The sequence below is a fragment of the Condylostylus longicornis genome, unplaced genomic scaffold, assembly GCF_029603195.1.
Source record: "Condylostylus longicornis isolate FDR11 unplaced genomic scaffold, ASM2960319v2 ptg000048l, whole genome shotgun sequence".
Lineage (NCBI taxonomy): Eukaryota > Metazoa > Arthropoda > Insecta > Diptera > Dolichopodidae > Condylostylus > Condylostylus longicornis.
Window position 1 is genome coordinate 18,991,501 of NW_026578017.1, and position 22,381 is coordinate 19,013,881.

The 22,381-nt window shown below is 22.7% G+C and overlaps 1 protein-coding gene across 1 annotated transcript; it reads left to right on the forward strand.

The window, feature by feature from the left end:
- Positions 1 to 7,160: 7,160 nt before the first annotated feature.
- LOC129611132 (dynein light chain Tctex-type 5) lies at positions 7,161 to 8,010 on the forward strand. The gene is made up of 3 exons (XM_055524098.1): positions 7,161 to 7,189; positions 7,413 to 7,754; positions 7,832 to 8,010. Exons 1-3 carry the CDS (start codon positions 7,161 to 7,163, stop codon positions 7,995 to 7,997), a joined length of 537 nt encoding a protein of 178 aa, XP_055380073.1. The 3' UTR covers positions 7,998 to 8,010.
- The last annotated feature ends 14,371 nt before the right edge of the window (positions 8,011 to 22,381 follow it).

Consider the following 22,381-nt stretch of genomic DNA (forward strand, 5'->3'; position numbering starts at 1 on the left):
AAATTCTAACAGTTTTAGTTTCAAGAAAACTCTATCAACTTAACAAAAATTATTTATTCATTTTTGAAATCATTAATAAGGAAGAAATTAATAACAAACATCCATACTTGCAATTTGTAATTAGATTTTAAAAACACAAAAAACTTTTCCAGAATTTGAGAAAATTATATAAAATGAAGCTGTTAAACGAAGTGTGTGAATACGTGTGAAAATACTGTAAAGAACAAAACTCAAAGCACCAAAAGGTGATTTTTATGGTATTTAAGTTTTAAATTAGCATAGTTCTAATATTATATGAAATAAATATCAATAAATTGTCAAATTTGTAATAAAAATTTTAATATACCTCAAACTTGCCATACTATATTCTATGGAATTCAAAATCGTGAAATTAAATTTCATAAAACGTCTTCTTAAGCAGAATTAATAGGAAATTTTCTAAATAAATTGAAATTGTACAAAACATTAAACAAATCTGTACAAAAGGTTTTATCAAAATTTGTAAAATATGTATATTAATTAAAATATAATCTATTTAAGTATTTTCTCACATGTGCTTCTAATTATGTTTATTAAAATAAATTTATTCAATTGTCATGGATAAAAGGTATAAAATATAAAACAATAAATAGTAGTACTATGGCACTAGTAAACTTTGATAAATTCATAAGACATTGAGTTTAAAAAAACTAATTTGTAAAGTTAATTAATTTATAATGTTTTACAATTAGTGATGTTTAATACTATTCTATATTTTATATAGACTGTATAACTTAGTTATATATTAAACTAATGCAACGAAATTTATAAATAAAATTTTATTATTAAAAATGCAAAAAAGAAAATTTTACTCCATTTGATTCCGAATTTTCCACTTTGCATATAGATTTTCTTATTTTGTTATTGCTTTAGTAGCAACTTAAAGTTTAATACAACATTACAAAGTAATGAAGAAAAAATATTGCACTAATTAAACTATTGCTAGCAAAAGCTTCATGTGTATAACATCGTATTTGTTTTAGCATCGTATTCATACTAAATTAAATAAATATCGAAATTAAATTTTTTGTATTGTATAAGCCTTAAATAATTGAGTAATTTAATATCTAACTATCTTCCGATATCTATAGTTAAACAAGTTTTGAAATTTTATCAATAAGAAATTTTTATTGTATGTATTAGTAAAAAATAATTAGTGAAATTCTATTAACTGCAAGAAAAATACTCAGTAATTAAATTTAATTAAAAAAATTTAAAAAGCAATTGGCTATTAAAGTGTTTTGAATTGATTTAGTAAAAATAATGTAGTAAATGAAAAAAATTTGTTTTTTAGATTGAATTTAAATAAGGTAAATAATGGTGATTAATAAATATAAATTTTATATTAAATTCATAAAAGATTTTATTTTCGTATATTAAAACTGCACAGCATAATATATGCAAATTAATAGCAAAAAAACGACGCAAATAATTATTTTATAATATCTAACTTTTGTAAGGATTCACTTGAATGAGAGCCACTTAAATGGAATGTTTGATTTAAAAGGTTATAATCTAGATAAAATACTTATTTTCGTGATCCTCTTCCGCGATCAGGATTTATTCATTTTATCGACAGTAACATTCCCAACATACTCATTGTTATTTGTTACATATATTGTAACGGTTATTAATATACTCTGCTAACATTCTTAATATCGTCATTATTTCAAAAAGTATCAACAAAGAAAAATTCAATTTTCTTTGTGTATAAGTCAAAAATTTTTACTTAAATATTTTATTCTTTCTTTACATTTACATTGCATCTTTTAACCAAAAAACAAAAACAAAATAAGTATCAATCCACCCTTATAAACAAAAATTTAGAAATAAAATAAGAAATAAAAAGTAAATCACAACATTCTATTATCAAAGCGTGTCAAGTTTACGGGACATTATTATTGATATTTTCGTCTACCTTCAAAGACAGCTTTTTTACCTCTATGAATCTATAATTAGATTATTTTATATATATTTATAACCAAATAATAATAAAAAATAAAATAACAAATGTAAGTTGGGTTTTGTAATAAAAAGTTTATTGCTTCCTTCCCAAAAAAAATGATAACTGACTATTTAAGAAGTTCGTACAACTTATACAAACTTTAAGGAATTCATAATAGTTAAATTCTAACAGGGTTAACGGTGCAGTTCCATATTGCAAAATCTTATATTACAAAAAGACCGCTACATCGAAATAATTAACAAAACTTTTGTGAAAATTTTCTAATGTAAATTGTAATATACTTATTAAAAGTCAAATAATTTGACACTAAAACTGAGACTTTTAATTAAAACGGGTAAGAATGCATGACACATTATAAAAACTCTTAATCGTCACTTTAACAAAATCGACCTTTTAATTATCGATAATAACGAGTGTTACTTTTAATTTAATATAAAAAACCAATACACTATTTGCTTATAAAACGTTTAAATTTTTCTTTACTTGGTTGTTTACTATTTAACAAATAACAAGTTCAGGACTCACATGGTCAATCAAAAATTCATTCTTATATTTCCAAGGAATTAATCCATAGAAGAAACCATCTGAGTGGAACTTTTCTAGTGAGTGCTTCGTTGTTAGAAAGTGTCATAAAAAAAATTGCGCAGATTCATTTGAAGGTTCGTCGAGGTAAGATTTTATTAAATGAAATTTCGAATCACTTCGATTTTAACACAATCATGCAAAAATTCATTATTATTTAATACGTGTTTGTGAATTGATGATAGATTAACAAGTTCAAAAAGAAAATCTTGCGTGTTATGAAGACATATAGAACTCAACCTCCTTTATTCTTTTTTTTTGTTTCTTTTTATAACACTCATCATATTTTTCTATTGCTTTCACATACTGATAATATAAGTATATACATAATTTATACTTGAAGCGTTTAGCTATTCAAAAGAAAAGTCTCTCGTTCAATGTTTTGTAATAAAAGTGTTGAATTTTTTTTTTTAATATTAATGGAAAACTTCCCAAAATCCGTTTTTAGTTTATTTTTGTTTGTGATTTGTTTTTTTTTGCTTTACTTTGGTGTAAAGATAGGAAATTTTTTTATGTATTGTAAACACATAGTTAAAAATTTACAGTTATTTTGGCAATAACAGATATAGACCATGAAAAAATTTTTTATTTGTCAAGAAACTTTCAAAGTGTTCAGATTTCTGAAAAAAAATATTAATTAATTTTATAGAAAATATTATTAATTTTTAAGATAAAATTTACCTATATATAATTTTTGGAATTATTTACAAGAAAATATTTCAAGATGATGGCAATGAAATTTAAAAAGGCTGCAGCCAAAAGTAAACATCACAAAATTAGAGTGTAAGTCTAAAATCTAAATTAATTTCTGTAAAATCAGAAGTACATAAAAAATTTAATGAACTGTAGGTGAATAAAACAAACTTTCTAGGTTTTATATAGTTCCAAAATTGGAATTTTATTTTCTTTATTTACAGCTTATAATATAAGAATATTATAAAATTTCATAAAAGTGAAAATAATAGAATGTAATCGAGAATAAATTTTGAGTGTTGTAAAACCATCCATGACGACATGTAGTTAGTTTTATATTTTAATATTTCATACCGATTTTTTTTAATTTTCATAAAATTATAAAAACAAAATCTATTCAATATCGCAAACGAATTTTAACCCTTAAATAGCGTCGTGAAATGTTGTTACGGCAATAGCGTTGTGGGTCCACTGGACCCACAATTTTCGTTGTACTTAAAATCAACAATAAAAATTTTTTTTTTTAATTTTTAAGTCATATTTCATTTGTCTAATTTTTTTAACATAAAATAATTCAATATTGGACAAAAAATGAGGAATCGTTCATCTCTTAAAAACTAATCAAAATTATTGCTTCAAATTTTCAACTTGAAAAACTCAAAAAAAAAATATATATATAAAAAAAATAAAACAAAAAAAAATTCAAAAACTTAAATTAAATTCTCAAAATATATATCTTAAACTATATTATTTTTATATTTATCGAAAAAAAAAATCAGTCACAAATTTTTTGCGATGTCGCATTTTAAGTCTTAAAATTTTTGAAATTTTTCATTCATCACAGCAGTTTTTGCACATTGTTTTTGAACAAGTTAAACATATTGGTAGTTTACACTTGAAACATAAATGGACTGTCTTAACTCTCTTTCCGGGAATGCAAAAGTTACATCTTTTTCTTTTGTTTCTCTCTAATTTGTCTTCATTGGCGTTATCAGAAGTTAAAGGCTCTTTCAAAATAGTTGATATATTCACGCGAAGTTGCAAAGGTATTCTCTGATTATACATTCTTTCTCGCAAGTAAGGCGAGATTGATTAATAATGCCTTCCACATTATCAGCACAAGCATTTATTGCAGTTGGTCCAGCCTTACTTGTATTCATTTTGATTTCAAATCGAAAAATAAAAAAAAAAGAAAATATATTTTTGTTACGTTAATAATGTTGTGGGTCCCCTGGACCCATGTAGATTCAAAAACACTACTTTTCAGGTATCCGACACACACGTGTTTTTCACTACACATTTATAAAACGAATGAATGAAGGTACTGAAAATTTTAGAAGAATTGAGCAATATTAAACCAGAAAAAAGAGAGAGAGAAACTTATAAGTGGGTCCACTGGACCCACAACGCTATTAAAAGGTTAAAGGAAAGTTGAATACGTGAAAAATTGGGTGAATGCAAATTGTTCTAGTCACAAAAAATGAAGTTCTACAAGCCGAAATGACCAAAAATAAAGTTTTTTTATTTATTATTTAAAACTTTTGATTTTAATTATTATTTTTATAATATACAAAAAATTGATGTACATATGTTTTTTTTTAAGAATGAATTGATGATTCAAATTAAAATGAAATATAAGAAATGAAAATTTTATGAGTGAAGATCTTGTTAAACATTTAAAGGAAAATAAAGAAGTAGAATATGGAAGTTGACCGTTACATCAAAAGGTAACCATCCCAAACATTTAGAATAAGATCTGCGGTTACGTTTAATGCAACAATTAATTGAATTAAAATATTTGTGTGCGTTTGTATTTTTGTTATAATTGTGGAGTAAAGTAGAACCTACATGTTTATTAAAAGTAGACAAGTTAGTGTGCCCTAAATGTCATAGCACGTATGAATATTTATTTTATTTTTGTTTATTATTTATTGTACATAGCTTTTAAATAACCAACTGTACTATTAGGTATTAGGATTAGTGACAGATTTTCAATTTCAGATATTTTCTGATTTTAATCACTTCAAATTGAATTTCGGTATAGAATCCAGGAAATACTTTAATAAAATAACTAATAGGTCCTTCAATTAATTCAAAATAATCAAAAATAGATGTAGATTAGAATAAAATCCTAAAATAAATTTAATAATGACATATTAAATTTCCACAAAAAAATATATTAATAATTATTTCAATTATTTTTTAGCATTGAATTGCATGATTTTAATATTTTGACTTTTCATTCTTGAAAATATTAACGATATTTGATTTTAAAACATAGTATCTATTGTGTCTATAGTTGGAGAAATTAAAATCATAAATATTTCTCCAATTTATAATGAAACGTGCCACATAAAATTCAATCTTGCAACACAAACCGAAGTTTATATTCGTCACTTCAGGAAATCAATATAATCAAAAATCATCATACTTAATTATACTAAGACTAACAAAAATTTCTTTTAATTAATTTCCCGTAACTATATATATATGTGTATAGTAACAAAAATCTGTAGTTACGTGCACTTGGTTTATATATAATAATCGTTTTTTTTAATGGTTTGCATTATTTTACATATTTTCAAGGATTTCTTCCTTATCACTTTCACTCGTGTTGTTGATATTTTCGTTCTGTAATATAATTAATTGTATTACATTTAATAACAAAGTATAAGAGATTAATTTAAGCCTTTATGAAAATTTCATGCGGTATATACTTTAATAATTACTTCCGTTTTTTGTCAAAAACAAAGTATAAAATTATACATGTAGCAACATAATAGATTTTCAGGATTAAAGTAAAATAATTTAAATTTTTTCATTTTGTATAAAAAGCAAAAAGGAATATATTATATGACCTTGACCCGAATAAAATTCTCTTAAGCCCTTTATTATATAAATATTCTTCTTTTGCTTTTTTGAACTAAAAATTTCTTAAACTACAATCACTTACTATATTGTAATGACAATACACAATAAATATTTTTTTGTGGAGTATACAATAACTTGGTATCCTTTTATGTCCCTTTTTTTTTAAAAAAAGTGTTCACGTATCAAATAATTATTATTTAAGCCAAGGAGGGCATATTATTATACTAGGTATGTTTATTATTTTAATGTACATATAAAAATAATGAAAAATGTACTAAGTATATATATTTATTATGAAATTTATGATAGTTGAAACAAACTAATTGCGGATGTACTATATACCTAAATACAAATTTTATATTTAGAAAAAAAAAATAAAAACCATTTCTTATGTACCTACGTATTAAGGATTTTCTTGATATAATAATTTTCTTTTAAGACATTCTATTTTGAATTACAAATAAGAAGGGAGTTAAAAGGTAGTCATTTGTATAATATGTACACAGTTGATATCGCAATGAAATCTTATTCTTAAAGAACCTAATAATATAAAATTTAATGAAATGCAAAATTTTGTTATTCAAAATACATTATAATAATATGTTCGTATATGCGATATATTCGTATGTAATAATTTATTTAAAAGAAAATTGAAAAACACAAGAAAAAAGAACAAAAATTGCAAAAAAAAAAAAATTTAAAGCAAATTTTGCAAATACCTTAGAAATCAATATGGAAATTTTGTTAAAATATATAAAAAATATAGAAAATAAATTAAAGACACGGTAAGAAGAAATTTAAATGCCTTTCCAATTATTAGTTGCATGCGAATGCATGTCCTTGTTGCATCGTATTTTTTAACTTTAATATTTCTTTAAAAATAAAAAATTCAGTTTTTTTTTCGTTTTCGTCAAGAGAGTATACATTATACGATACCTTGTATTATATTTTGAATTTTAAACTATACCAAAAAAAAAAATTTTTAAACCTGAATTCGCAAAAAGATAAAATGGCCAAATGGAGTACATACAGATCAAGGTAAGTTTCAACATTATAATTTATATAAGTGTTATATACTGTTATAAGATTGGCGTGGTCATTGGTATTTGGTAGTTTTTTATTTAGAAAAATTTACAAAATTTTATCATTTAATTATTTTGAATATATTTTTATAATTTTTATTATTTATCATAATATATTTTGTCAATAATAATAAATTTCAATTATATTTGATTGAATTTTATTGAAATTTTTTAATTAGAATCACAACATCTGTGAGAACTACAAATCGTATGAATGCATTACTAAATGAATCTATGCAATCACAGAAGAAAAAACCAATTTTAAAACAAAATGAAAAGGAACAAACAACAACAGTTGAAGAATCAGAAATTCAAGAAGAACAAAAACCTAAAATTAAAATTGAATTTTTTAGAACAAATTTTACAATGGAATATGTTCATAAAATAATTGGTGAAATTATTGAAGAAAGATTATCATGGGATCGTTTTAATCGTGTTTATGATCCATGGAAATCAGCTCAATTAGCTGAAAGTTTAGCTGTAGAAATACGTGATCGTGTGAAAACATTAAATTATCGAAAGTATGTATATACAATTATTATTGAAAATTTCTATTTAATAAAATAATATATATATACATTATTTCTTTGGATTTTAGGTACAGAATCGTTTGTTTATTATCAGTTGTGGAGAAGAAGAATCAAGGTCTCGATTATAAAATGAAATTTTTAGTAGATGAAAAAATGGATAATTTTACAACATATATTCATGAGAGAGCAACCTATAATATTGTGGCTACAGTATTTTTAGTTTATAAAGATTGAATTTTAAAGTTTGACAAAGTAATTTTACGAACGAAAAAAAAAATTAAATAGTTATTATATGCTATTGTCATTAGTTGTTTAAAAACGCTTACAATGAGTACAAATTTGTTAAAAATATGGATTGGTTAAAATCTTATTATGCAATTTTTTTGTTTTTCTTTATTTGTTAAATTTATTTTGTATATGAATAAGTCCTCACATGCATATATGTATATATCGAATAGAAAATTGATATATTTTAAGCCGTTTCTTTTGTAACAGATCATAGTTAATAACAAAAGATATCATGGAGCAAATACGTCATCATCATCTTTTGGTTCTACAGCTCAGGGTGAGCCTTGACCTTGTTCACAATTTCCCGCCAAACTTTACGGTTCTGGGCAGCTGCCCTCCAGTCACGGACCCAATTCTTCTACAATAGGTAGAAGAATTGGGTTCTCTATACCATCGAGCTATCTAGATCTAGGCCTGGCTCTTGCCCTTGTGTTGTATGATCTTGCGTTTAGAATTCTTTTCTGCGCTCGATGCTCGGGCATTCGACATACGTCTCCTGCCCATCTAAGCTGTGCCCCTTAATATATTTGATGAATAAGAATGGATTAAGTTTTAATATTATTTTAATTTTGTTTTATTTTCCGCAAAATGATGCAAACAGTTTTGTCAAATAGCAATAAATTACAGTACTCATTTAATTCCTTAAATAATTACAGTACTTTATTCCTTACATGTAACATATAGCATTTATTTAAAATATTTCACAGTTTTATTATAATACTAAATGTTAAAATTATTTCATACAACTTATCAAATTCACTTTATTTTAAATAGTAAAGACACAAGGCTCTTATATTCAAGCTCTTTTAATTAAAGAAAAATATTTATTAAAATTTTCTTTAAAAATTTCATTAATTCTAAACGTGTTATCCAATGTTGTTTGCATATATTTAGGATTACATTCATAAAAATTTAAGTTTTATTAAAATTGCATATGTTTCGGGATAAAGTGAAAAATCTTTTTTAAATACAAAAATATTTAAATACAGATTCGCAGCATTAATGATGCCTACACAAATAAGAGTACAAACAAGTAGGTACCTTCAAACAGCCTTTTGAAAAAATGTATTCCTTATAAAAGACAAAAATTTAGAAATATTAATATGTTGATAATGAATTTTAACACAAAATAAGTAATGATAGCTTAAAAACTAAATATAGTATAATATAGAAAATAGATAATATATGTATGTATATAATAAAGAAATACATTACAATAAATGTACATAATAATATACCATATTGATTATTAAAGTTTTATGGGCACATAAAGTTTTTCTTTTTAGTACATAACTATTTCGATAAAAACAGCATAAAATTTAAACATATTTGAAATAAAATTTCAAGGCAAATGTACCTAAAAATATAATCCAAAAATTTTAACAATAATTACTAAATCAAAATGTTTTTGAAGTTTTCTTTGATGAATTCTTTTTCCTTGGAAGAGGGAATAGTTATTCAATCTTATAACTAATTATAATCTTCTAACATTAAACACTCTTTAAATACGAGATTCGAAGGTATAATATTCAAGTACGAGATTTGAAGGTATAATACACCGTTTATTTTATATTTATACATATATTAAAATAATCTATAATATTAGAAGAAGATATTAGAAGTTTTTCGAAACATTTTAAATTTAAATGTGCAATATTCGTCAGTTTATTTTATTAAAATGAATCAGGGGCTATTCAATATTATAATTTGTTATACGCTTATATAGAATGCAATTTCAGAACAATTTATTGATTTCGTTGTATAAAAAACATTTCGATACTATACTTAGCTATGCTATTAGTTATAGTTCAATAAATCATTTTCATTAATAAAATTGAAATATATGTATGTATGAAATGAAATATATGTATATAAACAGAAAAGTATTTGAAAAATTATAATATATAATAAAAGTTTATTTAAAAAATTATAAAGAAAAACAACCATTGTATTTTAAAATCTTAAGAAATATCATAAAATTCACCTCTTAATCAATTTTTTTGATAATTTATTAAAAATTCTATATAATTATTTAATATTTGTTCTATAAATAACTTAAATAATAAATTCCAATAAAACTTTGAAGCAGAAGTATTTTAAGAAATTTTCCATATTTCCAAATTTTCCAAATTTATTTAAAAAAAATTTCCAATTATTTTTTTTTTGTTTGCCTTAACAATGTCAATAAAAAGTTTAAACTAATTTCTTCTTCCTTTCTTCATTTAATTTTGTTTTATTTTTTTTTTTTAAGTATTATATAAGAAATATTTTGTTCTAATTAAGAGATCACAAGTCAAAACATAAAACCAAAACTATTTAACTATAAGACAAACAAACCCAAAATAAAAAAAAATATTGTATTAATAATTCCTTTTTAATGATCCAAAACAGTGTCAAAATTATTAATATGTCGCCGTTATAAATCATCGTACAATTTAATACATACACTATATAGTATAGAGGGAAGACACTATTTTTCAGAGGGAACTTATATGAACGTGAACTAATGAAAAAAAAAAGAAGAAAAACATCTCTTGTTATTAATATTTTCTTATTTTATTTTTTAATAGAACAATTTTAAACTTTTTGTATTACATTCAGCATATTATAAGAACATTCGTTAATTATTATTCGTTCCTTTTCTCTGTTTTTTTTGCTCTTAATATTTTTATTTTATATTCACATATTTTTTATGAAAATTTAGACATAATGATTAAAATTGGAAATTGCCAGATGATGTACAAAAAGTTATATTTTGTTTTTATTTGTAAAATATACTATTTATACTTAATATATCTGTTATACACTGTACAATATTGCATAGCGTGTACTATAGATCTCTTAAAATTATTAAAAGAGACTCATCATTCACACCTTTTCTATATATAGCATTACGGTATGTTATATGATTTTTTTGGTGGTTTTTTTTTTCTTTTAAATTAAGATGAAGACCAATTAATCAGAGGACGTAAATAAAAACCAAAAACAGAAAAAAAAAATTGGGCTGAAACAAAAAACAATAATTCGTATTCAAAAATTTGAATATTTGAGTATAAATTATAAAAATAAAAAAATGAAAAAAAAAAGGATACTTATTGACTGGAATGCAGATTTTGGTCGTCTTTAAGATATCAAATAACATTTACGCGCACGTATTTATAAATTTTTAAACGAATATTATAAAATTACCATGTAGAGTAAAAGTGCAACAGAAAATAATGATAAATGTATCCTTAAAATTTAACATAAATTTTAAAAATTAAAAGGATATACTTAAGACGTTGTAGCAATTTATAACTTTTTAATGATTTGTTTTTTTAACGAAATTGAATTGATTGTTATGCAAGAGATAATAAGGATATATGAAAGTAAATAATAAATAAACAAATAAATTATAAGTCCAAAGCACAGTATTACTAGTATATACAGAAGGTTATGATTTATATGAACCAACGAAAAGCAGAAGTACTTCAGAGAATAAGGATTCGAATAATTAATAATTTGTTAATATAACAGATAAAGGCATTATATTAATATTTTTTCCTCATATTATGTGCATTGTGTTTAAATAAAAGGTTTGTTTGTTAATACAACATAGTGTACTGTAATTCAACATAACTGTGATTCTACTGTATATTTTCATTACGATTGTGTATAGTAAGAAGATACAAGTAATTTGAAGAATTAAAAATGCACATGTAACGTGAATTCTCTTTATAATTTTTCTTCTAACCTTAAATTGATTCAACCAAACTTCAATTTCTGTTTATTTTGTTATTGTTGATTAAATTTTCTATATAAATTGCAATTCTATTTAATATTATTCCAATTATTATGCAAAGAGTATTTGACCACTTCGATTAATTGTGCTACCATTAGTCTAATATGATTTATTTCTTAAAACATTAAAATTTCAGTTACGTAATGAAAAACATAAGAGTTATTAGTATCGAAAATATGAAGTTGACTTCTAAAATGAACCCTTGAAATGGATAGAAAAAGGCTCATTTAATTATTTCGCTAGGTGTATGTACTATTTTATAATATTCTGTTCCTTCTAGTCAATAACGTAAATAATATAGCAAATTAAAACATAAAATATTTGATTTTATTTTTTATTTATTTCAAAATTTAGCATTTACATTTTTTGGTACATTTTATTTTTTCGCAACAATCTGCTATACGATTCAAAAATAAACCCATGTTTATAAAAATTATAACAGTGTATTATTACAGTTGACATTCTAAAATACCAAAAAATTAATTATAATTTTTTTATTTTATTGCAATTTTATTTACTTATTAATATATTTTTAATTTTATATTGAAATACTGTATAACTTTAATGTATGACTAAATTAAATTTATGCGCCTAATTTCCTTTTAACACGTCACCTATTTTTAAAATATTCGAAAAGTAATAATATCAAAATTATATAGAAAAGAAAAAACAAAATTTAAAATCTCGTAAATAGTTTTTTTTTAAACTCTAATTTGATAATTGGTTTTAATTTATGATGCTGAATATTCAACGCCTTCTTCACGTTCTCGTGAGCATAACAGACGCCTCCTTTAGAATTTATTTTTTGGTTGTTATATTGCTTGTTTTTGTTCTTTTAATAGGCTTTTTGTTCTTAAAGTGAAATAAGTTTCCTTATAGAAAATGAAATTGTAAAAATAAAATAAAAATCCTTTTAAATCAACATATGGTTAAAAAATACATGAACCGGATGAATTAAAAAAAAATTTTATATAAGTACATTAATGTGGTTCTTAGAGTTTTGATTTATTTAATCTTTATAATTACGACAATAATTACGACATAATACGCTGAAATATTTTAATTATATATAAAAAATTTAATTATAATGGAAATATCTTTTTTTTTTGCAAAAATTAAAATCTAGTTGCGAATATTTTCAGCTCCTAAATCAAATTTGAAACGCATGTTTTAGTTTTAATTAACGATTCCCTGGTACATTTAACCTAAAATTAAACTCAATTTCAAATATTTATATTATTTATACTTAATAATAGCATAATTAAATTAATTTTATTATTTTCGTAAAGGTTAAGACAAAAAAATAAATTAAGAATTTCTGCTACAAAACTTTTTAGTACAAATTAAGAGAAAACCCGCACGCTTTTAAAAAATTTATCATGATACACAATTTATCAACAGAATAAAATAAAGAAAATAAAGCACCCAAAAACAATAAATCTTAAAAATATTTTCAGACCATTTAATATAATTTTGCATATCAATGACAAATTAGGTGCTAAATACTTATATATCCGAATTCGATTTTTTCCCGTCAGTTTAACTTTAAAATAGAGTGTTTTTTTTTGCTTTTCTTCTAGTTTTTTTGTTAAAATCGTGTATATACTTCAATAATATTTTAAAAGAAAATAAGTATTTATCACTGAAATTAATGAAGTCTAATTTTCTTAAAACCAATATGCATATTTTGTATATTGCATATATACACACTTTCAATATACATTAATATGTCTACGTGTAGACTATAACTTCATTGAAAAATCCCCAATTCCAAATTTTAAAAATTTTTGAATGTACAATATCTTCATTTTTTCACTAAATTTAGAATATAATTTTTTCTCAATATAAAAATAATGAAGAAATCTTATTGGTATATCAATTTGGAGAAAAAAATTCTTCTACAGCAATTAATTAAAGCAATTACTCAAGCTCGTCATTTGACACTTTCAACTTTATTCAGCTAAACATTCTTGATATGGAAAAGAAAACTGGAAAAAAAAATATTATCCAAAATTAAAGAAAAAAAATTTTTATCACAAAAGAACAAAATAAAATGAAAAATTAATTTTTGAGCGGAAAATGTATTTTCATCAACAAAACGCTTCACTAAAAAAATTCAATATTGAAAAAGAAAATTGTTTAAATATTGTTAACTTTGGGATCTGAAATTTTCTTATAGTATACAAATGGTTGTGGCTTTTAATATTATTTTGACCTACTTAATTGATATGGCTACATTTGATGCCATACACTAACTCTATGCACCTCCTTGGGGTGAAGGTGCAGGAACATTAAATAAACATATTTGTTATAAGTGTGAAAACTGAAATTCATGCACCCTATACCAGTTAACCATGACAAAAGTCAACGAAAGTATTGTGTCTTAAACATCTTTTTAGAACAATTTTCAAGTACAGTTCAATGATTTTAAAAATTATTTATTTTGACAACTAAAAATGAAAATTTTTTAATTTTTACTTGTAAGATTTTTTATACATAATATTTGAAAATAATTATGTTTTTCGTATTATGCAATTCGAATCCAATATAAAGAAAATTTAAACATCATTCAATTACTTTTGTCCCAACAGGTGACAAGTTCAAATCAGATGACATTTTAATTGTATAAGTCATTGTCTCAATATTATTACAGTAATTTTTTCAATTTGATTTTCACAATATTCTCACAACACTGACTGGACTTGTTGCTTTCAAAAATAAGAGAATGATTGGCGCCGAAAAATCTAATTTGTAAATTTATTTAAAATAAAATATTTAAGCTAAATTATACGCACATAATTTGGAAAGACTTACTTCTGTACTGAGTGTATAAATGGTTAAAATTTTAATTTAGACTCATAAATCTTAAAAATAATTTTATAATACTTTTATGCATCATGAATTTTTTCACACATTTTTTAATGTGACACAAGACTTCATTCCTTTCTTATAATATATAAAATATGCTTACATATATTTTCTCTGAAATCCTTGCCATTTTACAAGAATGAAATAAATCAGTGTTTCTTGTCTCTCATTATATGCAATTATATACATATATACATACATGTACATAAATATTTCTATATATTTTTTTTTCACATTACTGCATTCACACCAATTTTAATTTTAATTGCTTAACAATTACAATGGCATAAATACTGCATATGATTAAAAGGATGACAGATTTTTTTGTTTTCTTTTGAAATTTCTTTTGACGGTGTTATATTTGTGATTTTAATTCGAAAAACTGACTATTTAATTTAAACTCTACGCATTATAATGAAAAAAACTAGATTACATTAAATTTGATAAATTTTTTATACAGCGCCCCTTCTCTTGTTTTTTTTTTTTTAGGAGTATGAAATTTCATTTGAATTTTAAAATTTAAAAAAAAAAAAAAAGAATGTACTCATATGCATATTTAAAAAATTGGACAATTTTTCTTTTTAAATTAAATTTGGAAAATTATACTAATTGGGGATCTTAAGTGGAATTGAAATAAAAATAAAAAATATCAAAAAGAAAAATAAAAATTTTATTAAATTCATCAAAACGCTACTTAATATGCATACGAATTAGAAGTTGTGATAATTGTAGATGGCAGATTTATAGCCAAAGTTATCTCAGCATATGTTTTAATTAATTTGCAGAATGAAAATAAGGATGTGATCTATCAGATTATTGTGAAGAAAAATATAATATGATTTTGAAATTTTATTCGTGTTATAACAAAATTTATTTTTAATCCAAAATTATTAATACGTCATATTAGTGCTATTTTACATAATTTATATATAAATATCTTAACTTCCTTTTTTCTATAAATTTATGAGGTACAGAATAAAGATTTGTAGGGTAATTTGTTAAATGATTTTTTTTTTAAATTTAAATTCTAAGGCGAATTTTATAGTAATTTATTAATAAAATACGTCTTGAAACAATCATGTTTACAATTGATCATATAAAATCACAATTATTTTAAATTACAATTTAGATATATGTAATATTATACTCCTAATAGTATTTACATAGTTTTTCATTTACAATTGAAAGGATTGTATAATGATTTTTATTAATTACATTTATTCGCATGATGTAGTTTTTATTAAAATAATTCAGTTATAATTTTGATGATCTTTTTACAATAGATTATAAAATATATTTTAATAATTGTATCAAATGCTTTCCCAAAATTATATATACACATAATTATATTTAATTATTATTTAATAATTTATTATTTATTATTTATTTAATATCATTTTAATGGTATCTCACTAATAACCATGCATTAAATTTGTTTTACTTAATTTCACTTAGATCAGAATAACGAAAATTATTGATTTTCTATTAAAATAAATGTCAAAATTTATATGGCATGAGTTTAAAAATTCGCTCCAGTTTGATAATTTTAATAACTTCAGATGCCAAATGGTATCTAGATTCCGAAAATTATTTTTCCAAATTTTTAAATTGCACCCAATGTGAGAAAAATGCATTTAAAAATTTCAAACCATATAGGTACCATTTCTTATAAAAATTGGCAAAAATTAAAAACCTATAATTTTTTTTACCAAGAAAAGTTTCGAAAAAAAATTTTTGATTACTAGATTTTTTTTTGTTTTTCATAATACAAAATTCTATAGTTTTTCTTTTCAAAAATTTCAAATTTTTTAAAAGAATCAATTTTTGTTTTTCAAACAAAAAGTTTGTATTAAATTTCGTTTCAATTTTGTTATTACTTGTTACATTTCAATAAAAACATTAAAACTCAGATGCTTTATAATTTTCAGAGCATAATGGCTCTTAAAAATGTCAACTGCTTTTTTGAGTGACTCTTGTAATTAAAAATTAATAATAGTTGATAATTAAAGCGCTTAAAACCTATAAAATCAAAAATAGTGAAAAATAAGGCTTTTAAAATTTTCACTTAAAAATGGTTTTAGTGCTTTATCTTCTGTATCGCATAAAAAAAAATTTTAATGCTTAAGCACTTAAATTAAAGTTTAAGCAGCTGGGAAAAATTTTATAAAAAAAAATTCAAAGTTTAAATAATTTTCTTACGAAATTATCCAGTTAGAAAAAACTGAAAAAATAAAACAAAGGTAAAATTTGATTTCCCCTAAAGTTCGAAAGCTTGGTATTCCGAGGGTACAAAATACGGAATTGAGCAACATATTTATTTTAAACCCTTTACTAGGCATTTCAAAAAATCTTTGTTTAAAGTTCCTATTTTTTTCAGAATGGTCCAAAAATCCAAAAAACTTAAATAAGTAAAAATTTCGTGAAAATTCGTTAAAATCTCTGGAACTCGGAAACCCTTGAGATCTGGAACCCAGTCCGGAACAAAAGTTTTACCCATTTTTGATCTTCTATAACCAATAGTATTTTGAAAGCTATACAATGATTGTTGTATAGCTTTCTGATCACCCTGCATACTACACTGCAGCAATAGAATTATTCTGAACATTACTGAACTATGCAATACAATACTATCCATTTAACTCATATTTGATAAAAAATATTTTTATAATATTGATTTTATTATATTGGCTCTTCTTTTAATATGGCTCCAACAGTTTTCATGTAACATGCAATAAGAAATATTTTTATTAAAATCTCATGAAATAAAAACTGACATTAATATCGTATTAAGCAAAACAAAAAACAACAATGAACATAATAAATATGTTATACACTGATTTTTCGTTTACACAAAATATTATAAATTCATACTGAAATATACATACACCATTCATAATAATAATTATGTACATAAACATACACATACAACACAAAAACATCTATTTATATTGTGTATATGCATACATAATATATCGTGTCCACATAATTAGATCTCTATTTTCTCGCTCTTAAAAAGGAAAAACTCATAAATTAATTAGAAAGATCATAAAGGTTCGAGTGGAAAACATAATGATGATCATAACAAGAAGGAAAATATAATAAATATTTTATAAATGAAAATCCTAAGGGATTTTCAAAAAAAAACAAACATGGCATTGAAGATTCATAGCATGATTTTATTGCAACAATAAGGTATCTGTCGTAAAATATGTTAAAAATTTTAGGTGACACAACTATAACCAAGTTCTACATATTATTTTAAGTGAGTAAATAGTTCTAATTGTGTAAAAACAATAATTTTAGAGTTAGTGTTTATTTATATGCTCGTTAGAGTTAATTTAATAGCAAAATAATTAATGGCTTCATGGTTTCGTAGAGACTTTTTGAAATCTTATACAATTTAAATTATTTCTTATAGAAGTTAAGTGATTTAATAAATGATTCATTAACATACCTTTTAAACAGCCAATTTTTATTAATGCTATCATGTCCTACAACGTACAAGTTTTAAAGAAAAAAATAATAAAATCTTCATCTCGTAATTCTCATATCAAATCTATATAACATACAGTATGATATCGATAAAAATTTAATATGCTCTGTAATTCGATATGTGCGCATTTCAAATTCCCTGGAACTAAAATTATGTATATAGTAACACCCTGCAAATAAACTTATGCTGCATTTAAGAAATTAATTTCAATTTTGCTTAAAAATTTTATTTCCTTATTGTGTTATAAACGAAAAATTTTATTACGTTAACCTAATAGATGAATTCCTAATGATATTAAAAAATTTTTTAATAAATTCAAAAGAAAAGAAGAACTAAACGAAAAAAAAAAATTAAAAAAAAAATGCATGTTATAGGCTATTAGTGACACTTAAAAGCGATTAAAACAGACACAGAACTCTTGAATATTGAAATTTATTGCGTCATTTTGAACGCGGGATCAAAATTTCATCTGTATTGTATAGAAGCTTGTTAATGCTATATTATATAATTATTATTTTTATTATTTTTCTTTTTTTATTTCAAAATGTTTATGTCAACTTCTCTGTACACTAAATTACATGTTCTTCTGATGTTTTCCAGTGGAAAATGCGGTTTACAGGTGTTGTCGGCCTTTTTTTCATTTTTGATTTTGTATTTTTTATTTTTTTTTTATAAAATATTAAAATAATTATGAACAAAATTATTCTGTTACAATATTACATACAACTGTACATGTTTAAAAAATTATCATATCAAAGGAATAACAAGGTACAAAATGTTTTTAAAGGATTCCACTTTTTCTAAATGGCATGTACGCATATAAATATTAATACGAATTGCTATATATGTACCTTGTTATCATTTAAAATATTAAAATTTTAAAATATACTATGAATGCATATATGTAGATATTCTGTAAATCGAGCGTATATATTTATTTGGCGCCATTTCAGAAAGGAAGTCCTTTTTGATCTTTTCATAATCTTATGTTTTAAAATGTAAATTAACTAAATAAATGTACTTGAAAAACAAAACATCGTTTAACACATTCCATAGTGTACTAAAATAATGAAAACATGGAAAAATATTAAAAGAAAAAAAATAATATGCTCCTTAAATCTCTTTCCTCTTTTCATGATTTCAAAGGAAATTCTTTAATATTTTAGGGATAATTATACTTAAATGCTTTTTTAATAATTATCCATAAATTTAAGGATAATTTATTTTATGGCGCCAATATTGTTTTGAGGATTACGTTAATTATAAGCTCATAAATCAAAAAATAAAATGATTATAATTTGGAAATTATTTAATATAAAAATTTCATATAACTTAAAACAAAAATTGCGGCAAGGAACTGAAAATTCTGAAATAACACATTTTAACAAACATATATACAGTATGGATTTGGTGCAATACTTTACTCGTATATGAAGAATTATAATACAAGTTTTAATAATATTAAGAAAGAACAAAAAACATAAAAGACATTTGGTTGTTTGCCGAAAGGATTAGTGTGGGAGTGCAAAAATGATTGCATTTTTTTATTTCGTACTGCCTCTTTTCAATTATACTGCAGTTGGTCCTTCTCATAAGAAATATAGATCAAAAAATTTTCGGAAGAAAAAATAATTTTTTAAATATTTTGAGGGACAATATGCACAAGAGGGTTTACCTATCAATTATTATTTACTTATTAATTTATTGGGGACACTGACACGCGTTTTGTCATATTATGGTATGTAATAAGGAAAAAAGTTGTATGATTGATGAAAGAAATGATTTCGTTATTTTGAAAATATTTCGTGTTTAAACTGAAAATTATACCAATTTTATTCGACACTCTTAGATTTTAAAGTTTATAATGAGCTTGGAATAAAAAACATGTATATTAAAACTAAAATATCTTATATTAATAAAAATTAGTTTTTAACATTGAAAAATAAAAATTTAATTTTTTTATAGAACAATTTAAGAAATTAATTAAAAAAAACTTTAGAAAACCAATTTCCTACAATGTTTTCCAAGAATTTTGACCATGGTACAAAAATATTCATTCAATGAATTTATTTAATATTATTGAAATATTTGAAATAATCATTGCGTTTACAGCTACATACATACATACTTTTAATAAAAATAAAAGAAGAAAAAAATTCATACAGTTTTAATTATTTCATTAAAATTGAAATGTCAATTTAATAAAGAATTTTAATTATTAAAATATTTCCAAATCTCATTATAATTCTATTTTTTCTTTTAGAGAATAATAATTTTCACAAAATTTATATTTCAATTTTTTTTAATATTGAAATTCATTTATAAAATAATTTTTTTATATAGTTATATAAATAGCATTCAAAAAAAAAATTATTTTTTTTTTTTTCATTTTTTTCTTTCAATTTCATTTTAAATAATTTCCTTTTAATAAAACTTCTGAAAATGACATCAATCTTAAATAATTAAATTCATAATAAATATCTCATTATTTAAAAAATTCACTTATAATTTGAAAATTTTTGGCCACAATGACAGTGCATTGGCCATATTGTATATTTTTCTTTCTTAATTCTATATTATGAAATATATTAATTATATGTGAATGTATGTACATATGTATATATTATGCGCCTTCTTTTTCAGAAATAAAAATTTCATTTTTACTAGACAGACATTTTAAAAATTTAATTATAAATTAGTCAATTAAACTTTTAAAATTAGATCATTAACGAAGAACAAAATATTTTTTTGTAAATTATTTATTTATGTATTTTAATTTTTTTTTTCTTCTTGGCTTCATTACCCTTACCAACTTTATAAAAAAAAAAATATATATAAATTAGAATTGCTTTGGAAAAAATTATTACAATATTCTAATTTTCCATTCACAACATATTGGGCCTAATGAATAAAAAATAGTATAACTGCTTTTATTAGGGGAATATCAAGTAAATATTAAAAAAAAAGTAAGTAAAGACTCAATATTAAGTGTTTACTTTGCAAGTGCAGTAAATAATAATATTGATGCAATTTTTAGTGTATTTACCTTAAATGATGTGATTAAAATACGGGTAATACCTTCCATTTTCGGAAAAAACTTCGAAATTGTGAAGGTAGGTATGTGGTTCAATTCATTAACATGGCTGCTTTTACGTAAATGCCTGAACCTAAGTATTCCCAAGGAAAGAGAAATTTCAGTACCGATAAATCGAAAAATCAAATAATGTTTTCATTTACCAATATTTTTTTTTTCGAGATGCTATGTTTTTTTTCCAGAAAGTAGTAAAACCAGAGAAGGATCACTTACTCAAAAAAAAAAAATGGAAATATAATCCAGTTCTAATGAAGGAATCTTGGAGTAAATCAGAATTTTTTGTTGTAACTTAAAACTTAAAAAAATTTTTTCCCAAACGTTTGACTTTGATTTGAGTTTGTTTTATTACCATTAACGTGTTTTTTTAACAATTTCTTTTATTCTAGAGTTTTTTGTGTTGTAAATTATTTGAAAACATTTACCACATTACTCCAAAGCTCATTTCTTAAAACAAAAGAAACTAATATTAATAAAAAAAACATAACAACCTATCAACTCCATTCTCAGTATTGTGTTCACTCATTGCATACCTACAGGATAAAAAAAATTAATGAAAACGTGAATTTACATAACGATCGAAATAAGAGGCTAGATGAGTTCAAATTGTATGGTTTAGTAAAATCGTTAGCAAAAAATGTACTCAGATAGAAATAACATGTACAGATAACAAATTTTCCTAACCTAATTAAAAATTTAATTTCATAATTCCATTGTTCCGATTAACACTATGAAAACCGCAAAGTTGACCATTACAACTGCTTTTTTATTTTGGCTTTTGAAGTTTTTATATTCCCTTATTTCATTTTATTTATTTTCTTTTTAAGAAAATTAATTTAAATATGATTGGTAATAATAAAAATTTTATTGTTAGTCTTTATTTATTTTTGTTTTTCTATTTCATTTTAATATTATAAAATGAATTTTCTCATATAAAACAAATGCAAAACAAATGAAATAAATTTGGAAACCACGCCTATCAGTTGTAGAAAATTAAATGAAAAAGATATTATAAAAGTAATGGAATTATAAAGCAACAAAAATGCAAATAAATATAAAATATAAAAATAAAAATTTATTTTTAACAGTTCATTTTT

Coding starts and splice junctions, on each gene's coding strand:
- LOC129611132 (XM_055524098.1), top strand. CDS start 7,161: ATGGCCAAATGGAGTACATACAGATCAAG. Junction 7,190..7,412: donor TGGAGTACATACAGATCAAG/GTAAGTTTCAAC, acceptor TTTTTTAATTAG/AATCACAACATCTGTGAGAA. Junction 7,755..7,831: donor AAAACATTAAATTATCGAAA/GTATGTATATAC, acceptor TTTGGATTTTAG/GTACAGAATCGTTTGTTTAT.